Genomic DNA, 16,394 nt, shown 5'->3' with positions numbered 1-16,394 from the left:
AAGTCATCAAATCACAAGAGAAGAGAAGAAAAGAGAAAGGAAAGAAAGAAACACCTACAAAAAACAATTCCAGAACAATTAGTAAAATAGCAAATAAAGAACATATACATTGATAATTATCTGAAATGTAACTGGATTAAATGCTCCAACCAAGAAACACAGACTGGCTAAATGCTTACAAAAACAAGACCTATATATGTGCTGTTTACAAAAGACATACTTCAGACCTAGGGACACATACAGACTGAACGTGAGGGGATGGAAAAAGGTATTCCATGCAAGTGGAAATCAAAAGGAAGCTGGAGTAGCAATACATATATCAGACAAAATAGACTTTAAAGACTGTTACAAGATACAAAGACTGACACTCCATAGTCATCAAGGGATCATTCCAAGAAGATATAACAATTGTAATATATTTATATATATGTAAATATATATGTGCATATATATTCCATCCATGGAATTTTCCAGGCAAGAGTACTGGAGTGGGTTGCCATTTCCTTCTCCAGGGGATCATCCCGACCCAGAGATTGAACCTGGGTCTCCAGCATTGCAAGCAGACGATTTTACTGTCTGAGCCACCAGGTAATCAGTAAATATATATGCATCCAACATAGGAGCACTTCAATATATAAGGCAAATACTAATAGCCATTAAAGGAGAAATCAACAGTGACACACTTTGATCAGTGGATGGATCATTCAGAAAGAAAATAAAGAAACACAGGCCTTAAATGACACATTAGACCAGAGGGACTTAATTGATATTTATAGAGCATCCCATTAAAACTGTGAAGAACAAAAACATGTGGAGGCTAAACAGTGTGCTACTAAACAATCACCGACTGAAAAAATCAAAGAGGAAGTCAGAAAATGCCCAGAGACAGATGAAAACAAAAGCATGACAATGCAGAACAGAGGCAGCAAAGCCAGTTCTAAATGGAAAGCTTGTATCAATGCAGTCTTATCTCAGGAAACAGGATAAATCCCAAATAAGCAACCTGAGGTTATACCTAAAGCAACAAATGAAACCCATAGTACAAGCAAAGAGATCGTAAAGATCAGAGCAGTAAAAGATGAAATAGAGACAAAAAAAAACAATAGATAAGGTCAGTGAAATTCGATAGCTAGTTCTTTGAAAAGATAAACAAAATTGGCAAACCTTTAGCCAGACTCATCAAGAAAAACTAGAGGGCTCAAATCAATAAAATTAGAGATGAAAAAGGAAAAGCTACAGTGGACATCACAGAACACAAAGGACCATTAGAGACTACTACAAGCAACTATACGCCAATAAAATGGGCAACTTAGAATGAACGGACACATTCTGAAAAAGGTACAATCTCTCAAGACTGACCCAGGAAGAAACAGAAAATATGAACAGACCAATCACAAGTATGGAGTTGAAGCCATGATTTTAAAATTCCCAACAAACAAAAACACTCCCATACTCATTCTATGAGGCCATCACTCTGCTACCAAAACCAGACAAAGATAGCAGAAAAGAAGAAAATCACAGACCAATATCACTCTTGAAAATAGACCCAAAAATCTTCAACAAAAATACTAGCAAATCAAATCCTACAATACAGTAAAAGGATCATAGACCATGATCAAGTGGGATTTACTGCTGAGATGCAAGGATTTTTCCCTAATATCTGCAAATAAATCAGCATAATACACCATATTAACTGAAGAATAAATTTGTTTCTTATAGTAAACACTTATACCATATGATATAAATAAACCATCATACCATATGATCCTCTCAACAGATACAGAAAAAGCTTCTGACAAAATTCACACTCATGTATGAGGAAAATCTCCAGGAGGTGGACATAGAGGGAACGTACTTCAACATAACAAAAGCCATATATGACAAACCTACAGTCAGCATCCTACTGAATGGTGATAAGCTGAAAGCACTTCCTCTAAGGTCAGAACAAGGTACGGATGTCCACTCTCATCAGTTTATTCAACAGTTTTGGAAATCCTAGCCACTATAATCAGAGAAGAAAAGGAATGAAAAGGAATCCAAATGGGAAAAGAAGTAAAACTATCACTGTTTGCAGATAACATGATACTACGGATAGAAAACCCTGAAGATGCTACCAGAAAACTATCTGAGCTCATCAGTGAATTTGGTAACATTGCAGGATACAAAATTAAGACACAGAAATCTGTTGCATTCCTACACACTAACACCAAAAGACCAGAATATGAAATTAAAGGGACAATCCTATTTATCATTGCATCAAAAAGAACAAAATACCTAGGGATAAATCTACCTAAGGAGGCAAAAGACGTGTACTCCAAAAATTTTATACATGCCGAAGAAAGAAACCAAAGGTAACACAAACAGATGGAAAGATACACCATGTTTCTGGATCGGAAGACATATTGTCAAAATGACTGTACTACCCAAGGCAATCTACAGATTCAGTGCAGTCTCTATCAAATAACCAGTGGCATGTTTCATAGAACTGGAATAAAATTTTTTTACATTTGCATGGAGACACAAAAGACCCAGAATAGCCAAAGCAATCCTGAGGAAGAAAAACAGAGCTGGAAAAATCAGGCTCCCTAATGTCAGACTATACAACAAAGCTATGGTAATCAAAAAAGTATGGTATTAGCGCAAAAACAGAAATACAGATCAACAGAACAAGAGAGAAAGGGCAGAATAAACCCATGCACCTATGGTCAATTAATCTGCGCAAAGGAGGCAAACACATACAATGGAGAAAACGCAATATCTTCAATAAATGGTGCTGGGAAAACTGAACAGCTACATGTAAAATAATGAAATTAGAACATTCTCTAACACCATACACAAAAATAAACTCAAAATGGATTAAAGACCTAAAGACAGGACAGGACAAAACTCTTAGAAGATAACATAGGCAGGACACTCTTTGACATAAATCACAGCTATGTCTTTTTAGATCCATCTTCTAGAGTAATGGAAATAAAAACAAAAGGGACCTAATTAAACTCAAAAGCTATTGCACAGTAAAGGAAACCATGAACAAAATGAAAAGATAACTCACAGAATGGGAGACAATATTTGCAAACCACGAGACTGACAAGGGATTAATCTCCAAAATTCACAAACAGTTCATGCGGCTCAATATCAAACAAACAGCCCAATCAAAAAATGGGCGAAGACCTAAATAGGACATTTCTCTAAAGAAGCCGTACAGATGGCCAAAAGGCACATGAAAAGATGGTCAGTACTGCTAGTCACTCAGTTCAGTTCAGTCGCTCAGTCGTGTCCGACTCTTTGTGACCCCATGGACTGCAGCACGCCAGACCTCCCTGTCCATCACCAACTCCCGGAGTTCACCCAAACTCACATCCATTGAGTTGGTGATGCCATCCAGCCATCTCATCCTCTGTCATCCCCTTTTCCTCCTGACCCCAATCTTTCCCAGCACCAGGGTCTTTTCAAATGAATCAGCTCTTTGCATCAGGTGGCCAAAGGATTTGGAGTAATCACTGCTGCTGCTGCTGCTAAGTCGCTTCAGTCATATCCGACCCTGTATGACGCCAAAGATGGCAGCCCACGAGGATCCGCCATCCCTGGGATTCTCCAGGCAAGAACACTGGAGTGGGTTGCCATTTCCTTCTCCAAAGCATGAAAGGGAAAAGTGAAAGAAGTCGCTCAGTTGTGTCCAACTCTTTGTGACCCCATGGACTGCAGCCTACCAGGCTCCTCTGTCCATGGGATTTTCCAGGCAAGAGTACTGGAGTGGGATGCCATTGCCTTCTCCAGGAGTAATCACTAGAGAAATGCAAATCAAAACTACAAAGAGATAGCACCTCACACCAATCAGAGCAAACAATAAATGTTAAGAGAGGCTGTGGACAAAAGCGGACCCTCCTGAACTGTTACTGGGAGAACAGTATGGTGGTTCCTTACAAAACCAAAAATAAAGCTACCATAGGATCCAGTGATCCCAGTCCTAGGCATACATCTGGAGAAAACCATGGTTCAAAACGATAGATATCACCCCAGTGTCCACTGCAGCACTATTTAAAATAGTCAAGACATGGAGGCAACCTAAATATCCATTGCTAGGTGAATGGATAAAGAATATGTAGTTTATATATACGATAGAATAATACTCAGCCATGAAAAAGAGACACAATGCCATCTGCAGCCACATGGATGGACCTGGAGGTGGTTATACTAAGTAAAATAAGTTCAGACAGAAAAAGACAAATGATATGTTGCTTATATGTGGAACCTTAAAAGATACAAATGAATTACAAAACAGACTCACAGACTTAGAAAAACGTATGGTTATTAAAGAGAAAGGTGATAGAGATGGATAAATAGGGAGTTTGGGATTGAAATATACACACTGCTACATATCAGATAGATAACCAAGAAGGATCTAGTGTATAGTACAGGGAACTCTATTCAATATTCTGTGACCACCTAAATGGGAAAAGAAACTGAAAAAGAATAGATATATATGTATAAATGAATCACTTTGCTGTACACTTGATGCTGGTACAACATTTTTAATCAACTATAGACCAATATAAACTTTTTTTAAATGCTGAGAGTGCAGCAGTGAGAAAAATCTTTGTCCTCGAGGGACAGAGTGTCTAATGAAGAGCTAATACAGTGTGCTGCACTCCATGAGGTTGCCAAAGACTCGGACCCGACTTAGTAAGTGAACAATAACCAAATATGCTAGAAAGACAAGCAGTGTGTCAGTATCACGGCTGGGGATGATGGTTGCAGAAAGGAAAACCAAGTTGGGCATAGCTAGTAACAGAGACTGCTATTTCAGAGACTTAGGTCCTCTGGAAGTATGCAACAGAAAAACCAAGAAAACAGGTTTTTCAGAGTCGTTTGAGAAGGGAACAAGATGGAAGGAGCTGGCTGGTGTGTTATTGTTTTATAAAGGAGTAAGTCATAACTCACCATCTCTCCAGGACAAACCTGGAGACTGGCTCTCTTACAAAGAAATCTCTGTCCTGGCTTTTGGTTCGTCTGGTGTCCATGCAGGAGTTTGTGTGTAATGTGTGGGAGGCAGAGGAAGGCGGGTCCTTTCAGGGACCCCTCTGGGAGCACGGCAGGCAGTGCTCATGTCACCCAGCCAAACTGGCCCCCAGGCTGCCTGACTTTCAAACCCCTCGCCATGTCAGCCTTTGAATAGCAGCTGACACACAGCAGCCAGCTGAGCAAGTATTTTCACAAGACGACGAGAAACAAACTCAGCTTGCTGCAGCCTGTGAGGCAGAAAAAAAATGAATCAAAAGGAAAGGAGTGGGGTGGGGGCAGGGAAGAGGGTGGGAGAGGAGTGAAGAGAGCCTGGGATAGCAACCTTCGTCTTCCTGCGTTTTGAGGCAGGATAATTTGGAAGGAAGACAGATATAAAAGGGTTCCACTCTGGGGAAAACTGCCAACAATTTTGCAGCTCTGTGAAGTTGGAACCACGATCAAAACAGCAGCTGTGGACCAGATGCTGACTTTAAGAGGAGCATCCCTATTGCCCAGGGCCCTCTGAGCACCAGAGCTCCAGACGCGGACTTTTCTTCTGACAGCCTCCAACCAGACAAAGAGTGCCAGGGGGTGAGGTTGAGGCCCTGGCCCTCAGGGGAGCCTGGGATGGGGTGGAAAGAAGAGCAGCGAGATCTAGAAGCTTCCTAGAGCGGCAACTGTTTGAAGCCTTCAAGGAGATCCCAGGGTGTCCCTGGTGTACCTAGCCCTGGGCGGTGGGGGCGGGGGGGGGTGTGTGTGCTGATCTCAGCAGGTGGTCCTGCTGGGGGAGTGGGGTGTCAGCCAGGGAATGGACTGAACCCTTGGGTCAGCCGGACTCTTGAAGAGGAATCCAAGTTCAGCAGTCTATAGGGAAAAGAAGGCAGGAAAGGCCTAGGAGAGAAGGAACAGGAAGTGAGACAGGACATGGAGGGCGCTGGTGAGCCCCAGGCGGTCCCCTGGGGAACAGATGAAGCATGATCCCGCTGGGGACTGCAGACGCTGGGGACTGCGGACGCTGGGGCAGAGCGCACACACATCTCAGCATCACCCCCCTGACTCCGGGTGTATCTTCCACCTGCTGTCAGTTGACAGGTAGTGTGCCTCCCACTGGCATCTGCAGTTCTGCATGCCTGGCTCTAACCGCTCACAGATCTTGTATTGAGTTTAGGACTCACAGCTGCTTGATCACGGATGCAAAGCTCACGTATACAGAGCATCAAGGGGGAGACTGGGCGTCCGCGGATGTTGGCGTCTGCCTCTGGTCCTGGGACCGGCCCCTGCAGGTGCCGAGGGAGCAGTGTGCTGAGCGATGGTGGCGGCGCTCGCGCTCTCTTTTGTGCTGTGGATATGGAAACTGAGGCACAAAGTTGCCCTCTCTCTTCCAAGTCCTCACCTCTAGCTTGTGATGGGATCCAGGCAGGCACAACCAACAATATCCCTGCTTCTGATGCATATTGTTAGCACTTTTAAGTGCTAAACTTAATCTTACTCTCTAAGCTCCTTGATTGTTTTTTCATAGAGGTATTTCCTTCTTTTTTTTTTTTTTTTTTTTTGGCCACAGTGCACAGCACACGGAATCTTAGTTCCCTGACCAGGGATCGAACCTGTGGTCCCTGCAGTGGAAGCATAGAGTCCTAACCACTGGACTGCCAGGGAAGGCCCCCAATTTTTAAAAGATGGCACTCTCTGACCTACCCTTTGACTTGCTTTCTCTGCTGTTCTTCATATTATTTAATCAAGGGCACAAAGAGGAAAATGCCACAGTCTCACTTATCCCCACCTGCACTGCCACCAGCCTGATCCCAGGACTGATCCTGATCCAGACATGAACTGCACCACAGTCATATCCTCCAGAGGCAAGACACTTAGACTGTTCAGACTCCCATGTTGTCATTGGCTTCAGACTGCCCCCAGGGCTGAGGCTGTCATATTCTAGAAGTCTCCAGGCCAGGAAGCTCCTATTAGCCAAGGGCAGTTCTCCACAGAAGGGAGAGAGCGTGTGCCCTTACGACCCAATGCCTGCAGCAGCTGGGGGCTGGTGCCTATGGCTCAGTAAAGGGGCTCTAGGCAGGCTGCCAGCCACACCTGCTATGGCAGCCAAAACGGCTGGAAAGGGAGAGTCAGTGGACTAATACATTGTCTAAGGAGCGGTTTATGTCATATGCAGACCCTGTCACACCACATTATATTACACATACCTCAGGGCGTGGCACCAAGACAGCACCATCATTTGATCGGATTGGGCTACAGGACAGCTCTGGCGTGGGAACATGGAGGTCGTCCAGTTCAGAAGCCCATTCAGTTTAGAGATGAGAAGAGAAGAGTTAGGTCAGAGTAAACCCTTACTGAGAACAAACTCGGATTCTGAGTTCTCAGCTCTTGCTTGAATCCAAGCCAGCTCATATTTATTGAAAGCCACCTATGTATAAGACATAATTTTAGGAGGGAATCAGAACATAAAACTCAGTCTGTGTCTTGGTCCTTAGGAATTTACAGTCTGGTAAAAAGGTAAGGGAATGGAAGAAAGAAATAAGACATCTAAGTACTATCCAAACCAACATTCAGATCTCACCTCCAGAGTGGTATAGATTTAGGGGCTGCAGGCTCTTGAAGGCAGAAGCAGACACACAGTAGGATGGTTTATGCTTGTCTCAAAGTGATGGGGGGTATGAAGAGGGTGAGAGAAGCCTTCATCCCAACTAAGGAAAAAAACAGTATCCTGCCAGCGCTTCTAGCTGGGTGAGGCTGAAGAAGATAAATATGCAAGAGGGTTCTGGGAACGGGGGAAAGTCAAATAAACAAGAACAAACCATCTCTTTTCAAAATGTCATTTTGACTTAAATGCTTCTTCAATTCTAAGCCTGTAAGGGCAATTTATTGAAAGTTTCACTCATTAAACAGGGTTATTTTGAAGTAAAGGCCAAAGGTTGTATTTGTTTTGGAGGAAAATGTTGAATCATGCCCACTCTTCCCTTTGGGCTCAGACATGTTTCAGTACTGTAGTGTTTTTATTTTCTAAATTGTCCTGTGACTCACTGACGTGGGTATTGTCCCACCCACTTAAATTAACAACCTTTCTAATCCTCACCTCAAGTTTATACATGGGCCACTTTGGATAGGACCTAAGATTCATTCATTTGGGATAAAAACTCTCAACAAATATGATACAGAGGGAACACAATTCAACATAATAAAGACCATTTACGATAAATCTACAGCTAACATTATACTCAGTTGTGAAAAGCTGAAAGGTTTTTATCTAAAATTAGGAACATGACAAGTATGCCTACAGTTGCCACTTCTATTTAACATATTATTGGAAGTTTTAGGTACAGCAGTTAAACAAGAAAAAAACAAGCATCCAAATAAGTAGAGAAGAAATTGTCACCATTTGCAGATGACATGATATTATATGGAGAAAACCCTAAAGATACCACCAAAAATCTAATGGGACTAATGAATGAATTCAGTTAAGTTGCAGGATGCAGGATTAATATAGAGAAATCTATTGCATTTCTAAACACTAATGATGAACTATTGGAAAGAGAAATTAAGAAAACAATCTGATTTACAATCAAATAAGAATAAAATACCTAGGGATAAATTTAACCAAGGGTAGAAGACTACCTGTACTCTAAACACTCTAAGACATTGAATAAGGGTAAATGGAAAGATATCCCATGTTCATGGAATAAAAGATTAATATTGTTAAAATGTTCATAATATTCAAAGCAGTCTGCAGATTTAATGTAATCCCTATCAAAATACCCATGACATTTTTCACAGAACTAGAACAAAATAATCCTAAAATGTGTATGGAACTACCAAAGACCCCAAACAGCCAAAGTAATCTTGAGAGAAAAAAAACAAAACTGGAAGAATCATGCTGCCTGACTTCAGACTGTACTACAAAGCAGCTGTACTACAAAGCAGCAGTAATCAAAATGGTGTGGTACAGGCACAAAAATAGACATGGAGACCAATGGAACAGAATAGAGGGCCCAGAAATAAACCCACGCACTTGCGGTCAACTACCCTACAACACAGGGGGCAAGAATATACAATGGAGAGAAGACATTCTCTTCAGTAAGTGGTGCTGGGAAAGCTGGACAGTTACGCATGAAAGAGTGAAATGACATTTTTTCATACTACATGCAAAAAAGTATGTGTGTGTACACACACACACACACACACACACACACATATAATGGAATATTAGCCATAAAAGAGAATGAAATTTTGCCATTTGCAATGACATGGATGGAGCCAGAGGATATTATGCTTAGTGAAATAAGGCGGACAGAGAAAGACAAATACTGCTTGATTTCACTTAAATATGAAATCTACAGAATGAAATAAGAGGCAGATAAACTGCCACTCATTGCCAGCAGGGTGGGGGCTGAGGGGAGGGGAAATGGGTGAGGGTGATTAAGAGATACAGACTACTAGGAATGAAATAGATAAGTTACAAGGGTACAGTGGACAGCATAGAAAACATAGCTGTGTTTACAACTTTATAAGAGCACAGCCTATAAAAACACTGAGTTACTATGTTGTATACCTGAAACCGATACAATGTGGTCCATACCTGAAACCGATACAATGTGGTCTTCCTGCCAGTCAAGGAGATCTAAAAGACGCAGGTTCCATCCCTGGGTCGGGAAGATCCCCTGGAGTCGGAAATGGCAAACCACTCCAGTATCCTTGCCTGGAAAATCCCATGGACAGAGAAGCCTGGTGGGCTCCAGTCCATGGGGTCACAAAGAGATGGATGTGACTGAGCAACTGTACTTCAATTGGAAAAAATTAGAAGGAAATAAGTGACATGAATTTCCCTTAAAAAAAGAAAAGAAATGGACCTTATTGAAACCTGAAACTCTGATGAAGGGTTTACATCATCCTTCATTATTTTCTTTTTAGCGAGTACCACTGAAGGAAAACTACATTTTAGAACTGTGTTTGTTATCAATCTCTCTCCTCTGTCAGCTAACTAAAACAGCATTTCTGAACCTCTTTTTCATTATTACTATTGAAAGGAGCCTTTGTAGACTTCTTTTTTTTTCGTAATCACTACTCCCCACAACTTTTTATTCCTGTGGGAAAATATACGTGATATGAAATTCACCAGTTTAGCCATTTTTAACTGTTTACGATTTTTAAGAAAGTAAGTGGTGCGGTTGAGTAGCATTAGGTCCATTCACAGTGTTGTGTAATCATCATCATTATCCATTTCCAGAACTTTCCCATCTTCCCCAGCTGAAGAGCTGTACTAGTGAACAGTCTCTCCATCCCCCAGCAACCTCTCTCCTCTCCGCCTCTGTGATGTAGCCTATTCTAGGTACCTTACATAAGGGGGACCAGACAATATTTGTCGTTTAATGTCTGGCTTACTTCATTTGGCATAATCTGTGTTGCAGCATCTATCAGTTTCATTCCTTTTTTATATGGCTGAATCTCTGCAAGAAATTTAATACCACATATTAAATCTATTTATGTGCTGCAGACCTTTGTAGGGCCACGAACCTTTGTAATACGGAAGGTTTTTCTACCTCCCAGGAACCATGATCCTTAAAGCCCGTATCCCCTGACCTGGTTGACCTTGTTCTCGGATCTGTCTCCAGTCGTTAGCACTTCATGGTCACTGAACAGTCACGTGTTGACGACTTCAAGGTCCTTCTATGACCCCTCCTTATAATTTTATTAATCGATTAGAATTAAAAACCACCCCCAGCGTAATCACAGGCGAATCCTGACAGTCAGTATCCCAGCTGTGCATGCCCCTCTCAAGGCCCTGTGTCCGCCTGCTCTCTCCAACAGAAGTGAAGGACTATGAGCCTCCGTTCGGGTCTAAGGTGCGGGAGCATCCCTGTGTGGAGAGCATGAAGGACAGCGTGCTGAGAGACCGAGGCCGACCAGAGATCCCCAGCTCCTGGCTCAACCACCAGGTGAGAAGAGGCCGTGGTATTCACCCAGAGGGCGGGGGACAGCTCAGGCAGCAGAGAAGTCCAGGCTGCTGGGCACCAATCTGATGTGTTCCGTGATTCTGCTTGGTTTTCTTCATAAAGGAGTTTCAGTAAAAAGGGATGACCTTGTTACTGTATGTCCCACCACAAGTAAGAAAGGGCTCACACAGAACGTGTGATGGGCACCTGTCATATTGTCCAAGACCCCTTGGTTCTGAACTAAAATATTGTGTTTACAGCCTCTGCTACTCATCCTTTCCATAGGGAGTTTGTGTTTTGTTCTCTTCTGGGTTCCAAATGTTTTCTTCTGGGAGCCGTCAACATTGGCAGGAACTACTTGTGAGAAAGAAGGGGACTGTCGGCCAGCTGGCCTGCGAGGGGCTGCTGTGTGCTCAGGCCGCTGCAGGCCTGTCAGGGAGGAGGCCGGGATGAAGAAAGGCAAAGAAGAGCAGAGGGCAGGGGAACCAACAGGAAATCTGTCTTTCCAGAATCTCCTGACAGGCGGTGGATGCGGCCATTCGTCCGCAGCAGATTCTTTGCTCTGGGGGCATTTTGATGGGGCAGCGGAGGGGGAGGAGGACCCGTGGGCTGCGGGAGCCGGGACGGTCTGGCACAGCAGGGAGGAGCTCTGGACCACAGCCCCGTGCTCCCAGCTCATGACACCCTGTCTTTTCCATTGACGTAAACCTTTTATGGCTGCCTTTGGACGAATTCCCTCACCCAGGGAAGGCTGGGCTAAGTCCTAGGTTTCCTAAGGGTAAGGCAAATGCAGATGAGAAGCCGAAACCACAGGTCAGGCGTGGCCAAGGAGACAGATGGAGCAGGAAGCCTGTGTGTACCCGCCTGGCTGAGAGCCGCTTCAGTGGGCAGGTCCGCTGACATCAGGGCCCCCTACCGTGGGGGCCCAAGGTTTCTCCCCGGCTTTCAGCAGAGCAAAGCTGTTTTGTGTTCACTCTAAACTCAGAAGGTGCAATATTGTTTCCTTCAGCTCTGTCGCCTCCTCTTCCATACAGTTCTTATAATGAATAGCCATTATTCATGATGATAAAATTCTGGAAAGAATTTGCATAATACATTTTTTCTCTTAATGAGATTTGTTTCCCTATTGATTTCAAGTTAATGCTTAATATTTAGTTTAATTTACTGCCTGTAATTACAGTGCCAGAATAAAATAAATGTTACTTGTGTACCAACAGTAACACTCCACTCTTAACAGGGCCATCAATCAATACCATCAATTAGGGGAATTATACAATTAATCCAACATCATGGGCTCACTCACGGGGCAGGAAGGGAGGGCAGGTGCTGGGTGTGGGGTGCTGTTGCTCAGACTGCAGACAGGAAGGTGCCGCTCTCAAGGAAGGGCTGGGATGGATGCATCCCCCGGGCCACCCGTGTGCACGCTCACCAGTGGCAGGGCTGGGCCTCTGAGAGGCAGAGTCTGTTTCCACTCTTTGGGCTACGTAATTAGTCCATGTCTGCCTTATTTCCAAAAAACAACTTGAACTAACAAAAACATTTGCAAAATGAGAGTTAAAGCCACGAGAGAGACCGTGGTTGTCTGTTGTGGACAACATTTTCTGGATGGGCCTTTTTGAGTGGGGCCTTTAGGGGGTTAGGTCAAGACCCCTGATACAGCCTGCAGGACATATGAAGACAGCTGTTTCCCAGGCTCCAGGCTGAAGCTGGAGAGGAAGGGCCGAGCAGAGGGTGTCCTTGAAACTGTTGGAAGATGGGCTTGGATCCTTACAAAGCATGTGGGCTTGACTAACGTAACCAGACTAATGCCCACATGTCACTCCAGCTGGGATAGTCAGTCCTGTTTAAATAGGAATGCGGGTGGCTCAGATGGTAAAGAATCCGCCTACAGTGCAGGAGCCCTGGGTTCGATCCCTGGGTCGGGAAGATCCCCTGGAGAAGGGCACGGCAACCCACTCCAGTATTCTCCAGTATTCTTGCCTGGAGAATCCCCAAGGACAGAGGAGCCTGTCGGGCTACAGTCCATGGGGTCGCAGAGTTGGACATGACTGAGTAACTAACATACACATGTGATTCCAGCTCTGACTCTCTGGAAAAGGCAATACCATTGAGACAGTTAAGAGGTCAGTGGTTGTTGGGGGCTCGAAAAAGGAAGGAGGGCCGAGGAGGCACACGCAGAGGATGTTCAGGGCAGTGACCTTGTGAGGGCTGTAATGATGGACGCTTGTCAGAACCCTGATCCTGTACCTCACCATGAACCTCACTCTGGCTGACTGTGGTCAACAGTGATGTGTTAGTGTTGCTTTACTGGCTTTAACAAATGCCTCCCACAGATGTAGCGTGTTGATGGTGGGGGAAGGGGGTAGATGGTATGGAAATTTTGCTGTGAACCTAAAGCTTCCCTCAATAGTAAAGCCTGTTACTGCCCCCCCGCTCCCCAGAATAGAGAGGTGGGAAATGGCAGCGCAAGCCCACTTCTTGGGAATTTTCACGAACGGGTATTGCTGCTGTCCCCAGAGGCCTGCTGGGGACCTGAGCCTCTCTGTATCTCTGCTTCCCCGCTTCCTGTGAGCGGGGGCCCCCGAGTGCTGCATCAGATGGCGCCGGGGGGCTCCCCGCCCCAGGAGCTGCCACGCCCTCTCAGGGGCCTGTGGACCCTCTCCCCCTGCAGGGCATCCAGACGGTGTGCGAGACGCTGGCCGAGTGCTGGGACCACGACCCCGAGGCCCGGCTCACGGCGCAGTGCGTGGCCGAGCGCTTCAGCGAGCTGGAGCACCTGGACAGGCTCTCGGGGAGGAGCAGCTCGGAGGAGAAGATCCCCGAAGACGGCTCCCTCAACACTACCAAATAGCTCTTCCCGCGGCCGGCCCAGCCCGGCCGCCCTGTGGCCAAAGAGCAGGGTCAGCAGGAAGCTGCCCCTGACGATGCTTCCTGGAACCCGGGGTGCTCCCTCCCCCGAGCTGGGAGGGGGTGGCAGGAAGCAGCCTCTGCCTTTGACGTTGTCATAGGATAAGCTGTGTTAGCACTTCCTCAGGAAATGAGATTGATCTTACAATAGCCAATAACATTTGCACTTTATTAATGCCTGTATATAAATATGAAATAGCTATGTTTATATATATCTATATATGTCTATATATACACAGCCATACTAGTGGAAGGAGGTGAGGACAGAGATCACACGTGTCCAGACGTGGGCTGGATGGGCAGCCTCAGCACTTGGTGGCACGCATGTGCTGGGCTCAGGGCACAGGGGGAGGGGGTCTCTGCCTTCAGAGAGAGGCTCAGGTCTCGGAGCTTGCTGTGCCACATTGCACTTGCTTTTGCAACGTAGTAACTCCCTGCACTGGGTCCTGTTCTGGCTGTGGAGCCAATCGGAGCCGCACTGTCTGGGGACCAGACCCCGAGGTCCCCACGTCCCATCATCTCTCCTGGACTCGGCACTGAGCTTCACACCCACGTCTGGTTTGTGAACCGCCTTCCTCAGCTAGCGCTGAAAGTCTCATCGCGTTAACGTTTTAAGTCCCATCTTTTACCTCCACAAGCTACGGAAAAATCAGAACATGTTTCCCTACCCGTGAAATTGCCACACCTTGTACTGAGAAAGTGTTCTTTTTAAAAAAGTCCCCCCCCAACCTATGTTACTGTTCCCCATTTCCTAAAAGGGAACAGATCTCCCTTCCAGGTTCTTTATGTTCAGTTTTTCATCACGCTTGGTTTCCGTCTTCCGCTTGCTATGCATCACTGGTAGGTCTCAGGCTCCAGGGGACTTGAGCACGTTTTGGCCACATGGACAGTATTGAAGCAGCATGGTGCTGCGACAGTCAGGACTGTCTCTCCAGGCACTCGGAACGTGTGTTTTGCTTGGCCAGCACAGTGTTTAACAAAATTGAGCCACTTTTTAAATATCTGGAGATTTTGCAAAAAAATTTGGGATCCCCGAGTGAGACTAGATAGCAGACGGCTTACAGTTCTCACTGTCCCACGTCATTCACAGATGAAGGCGTAGACACACTTAGAAAGCTGCTCTCTCCCCCTGTTCTCACCCTAGTTCGGGAATTAAACCTTCTTTCCCCAGCCAAGGTTCCCTGCAAGAAATGTGCATTCACGCAACCATTCTCTGGCTAATAGAGTGTGGTTTTGATTCCCTTCCTGGGGTGAAAATTTGAAGTCGGCCTTTTTTTCTGGAGTGACAAGGACTGCCTCTGGATGGTCCCTGTTAACCCAAATCTCTTTTGCTTGTATGTTAAGAGTGTTCCCCTCTGCATTCAAGGGGGGAGACCTTTACTCCAAGAAGTTGTTGTCATGGTTACCAGTCTCTTAGTCTCTTACCCACCTTCCCAGGGTTTGCAGAATTTGAATGTGGGATGCAGGAGTCCCATCTGCAGTTAGGAAATCTGTGTCCATGTGGGTAAGAACCAAGAATGAGCTTTAATCCTCCATAGGAAACTTGGTAATCCACAAACAGGTGTTAATGCTGCAAATAAGCTCTTTTGTAAAAATGATTTGAAGCTTATTTTCAGCCGAATAGGTAGGAATATTGGAGAGGGACTGGCAATGATCAGATCAGCTCTGCTTGGGTTTTGGAAGCCACATCTCGTTGGGGTTTTAGCAGACACGCTGAAGTTGGGATTAGGTGGAATTTTTAGGAACCCTTCTCGGTTCAGGTGGACTGACAGAGATAAGGCAGTTTGGCCACAATGCCATGGAAGTGCCCAGAAGTCCCGTGCACTTTAGAGCTGGTGATGCTGTCCCAATAGCTGTTGCTCATTGACCTCTAGTGGTGAATTTCCAGAATACTGGTCCATTATGAGAACTTCCAAGATTCAAGAGCTTTATCACTTCTGGGTCATCATCAGCATAAACTGGAATGTAGATGATACTGTGGCTTGTTTTGTTTTCTCCTTATTCAAGAAAAAGACCAAGGAATAACATTCTGTAGTTCCTAAAAATACTGACTTTTTTCACTACGTAAAGGGAAAGTTTTATTCTTTTATGGAACATTTCAGCAATACTCATGTATTAAAATAGGAATGTGAATGCTGTATACTCTTTTTATATCAAATGTGTCAAGCACTTATTTTCATTCTATGCATTGTTTGTCTTTTATATAAATAAAATGTTTATTCGATTGAATAAAGCAAAAGTACTCAGGTCAGCTTCCTGCCTCCTGTTCCTGTTCATAGGAGCCCGCAAGCCTCATTTGGTTATTTTGTAGTCTGCAGAAAAATCCACAAGACAGATCCTCTCCAGCTTTCCCACGTTCCCTGTCATCTTCACCTGACTGTGGCAGGTCCCTATTTCTAAAAATCAGTCACTTAGTACTGTGACATGTGGCAGGTGCTGATGGTGTCTTGCTCCTCATCCCAGGGTCAGCACGGTGTCACTCTGCATCTCTGAACAGTACCATGTCCACTGTTTCCCCGTGGCTTCTCCTGGGGCGTGGCTCTC

The 16,394-nt window shown here is 44.9% G+C and overlaps 1 protein-coding gene across 1 annotated transcript in view; it reads left to right on the top strand.

Moving 5' to 3' along the window:
* Window positions 1–16,011, top strand: part of TGFBR2 (transforming growth factor beta receptor 2) — an 88,583-nt gene extending 72,572 nt beyond the window's left edge. Inside the window, exons 6-7 of the mRNA XM_052640764.1 lie at window positions 10,819–10,946; window positions 13,615–16,011. Of these exons, the coding sequence (XP_052496724.1) occupies window positions 10,819–10,946; window positions 13,615–13,794 (308 nt within the window). The 3' untranslated portion in view covers window positions 13,795–16,011. The remainder of the gene's footprint in view (window positions 1–10,818; window positions 10,947–13,614) is intronic.
* Window positions 16,012–16,394: the final 383 nt, after the last annotated feature.

Source organism: Budorcas taxicolor, chromosome 1 (genome assembly GCF_023091745.1).
Source record: "Budorcas taxicolor isolate Tak-1 chromosome 1, Takin1.1, whole genome shotgun sequence".
Lineage (NCBI taxonomy): Eukaryota > Metazoa > Chordata > Mammalia > Artiodactyla > Bovidae > Budorcas > Budorcas taxicolor.
This window is presented reverse-complemented; position numbering and strand designations above follow the sequence as displayed.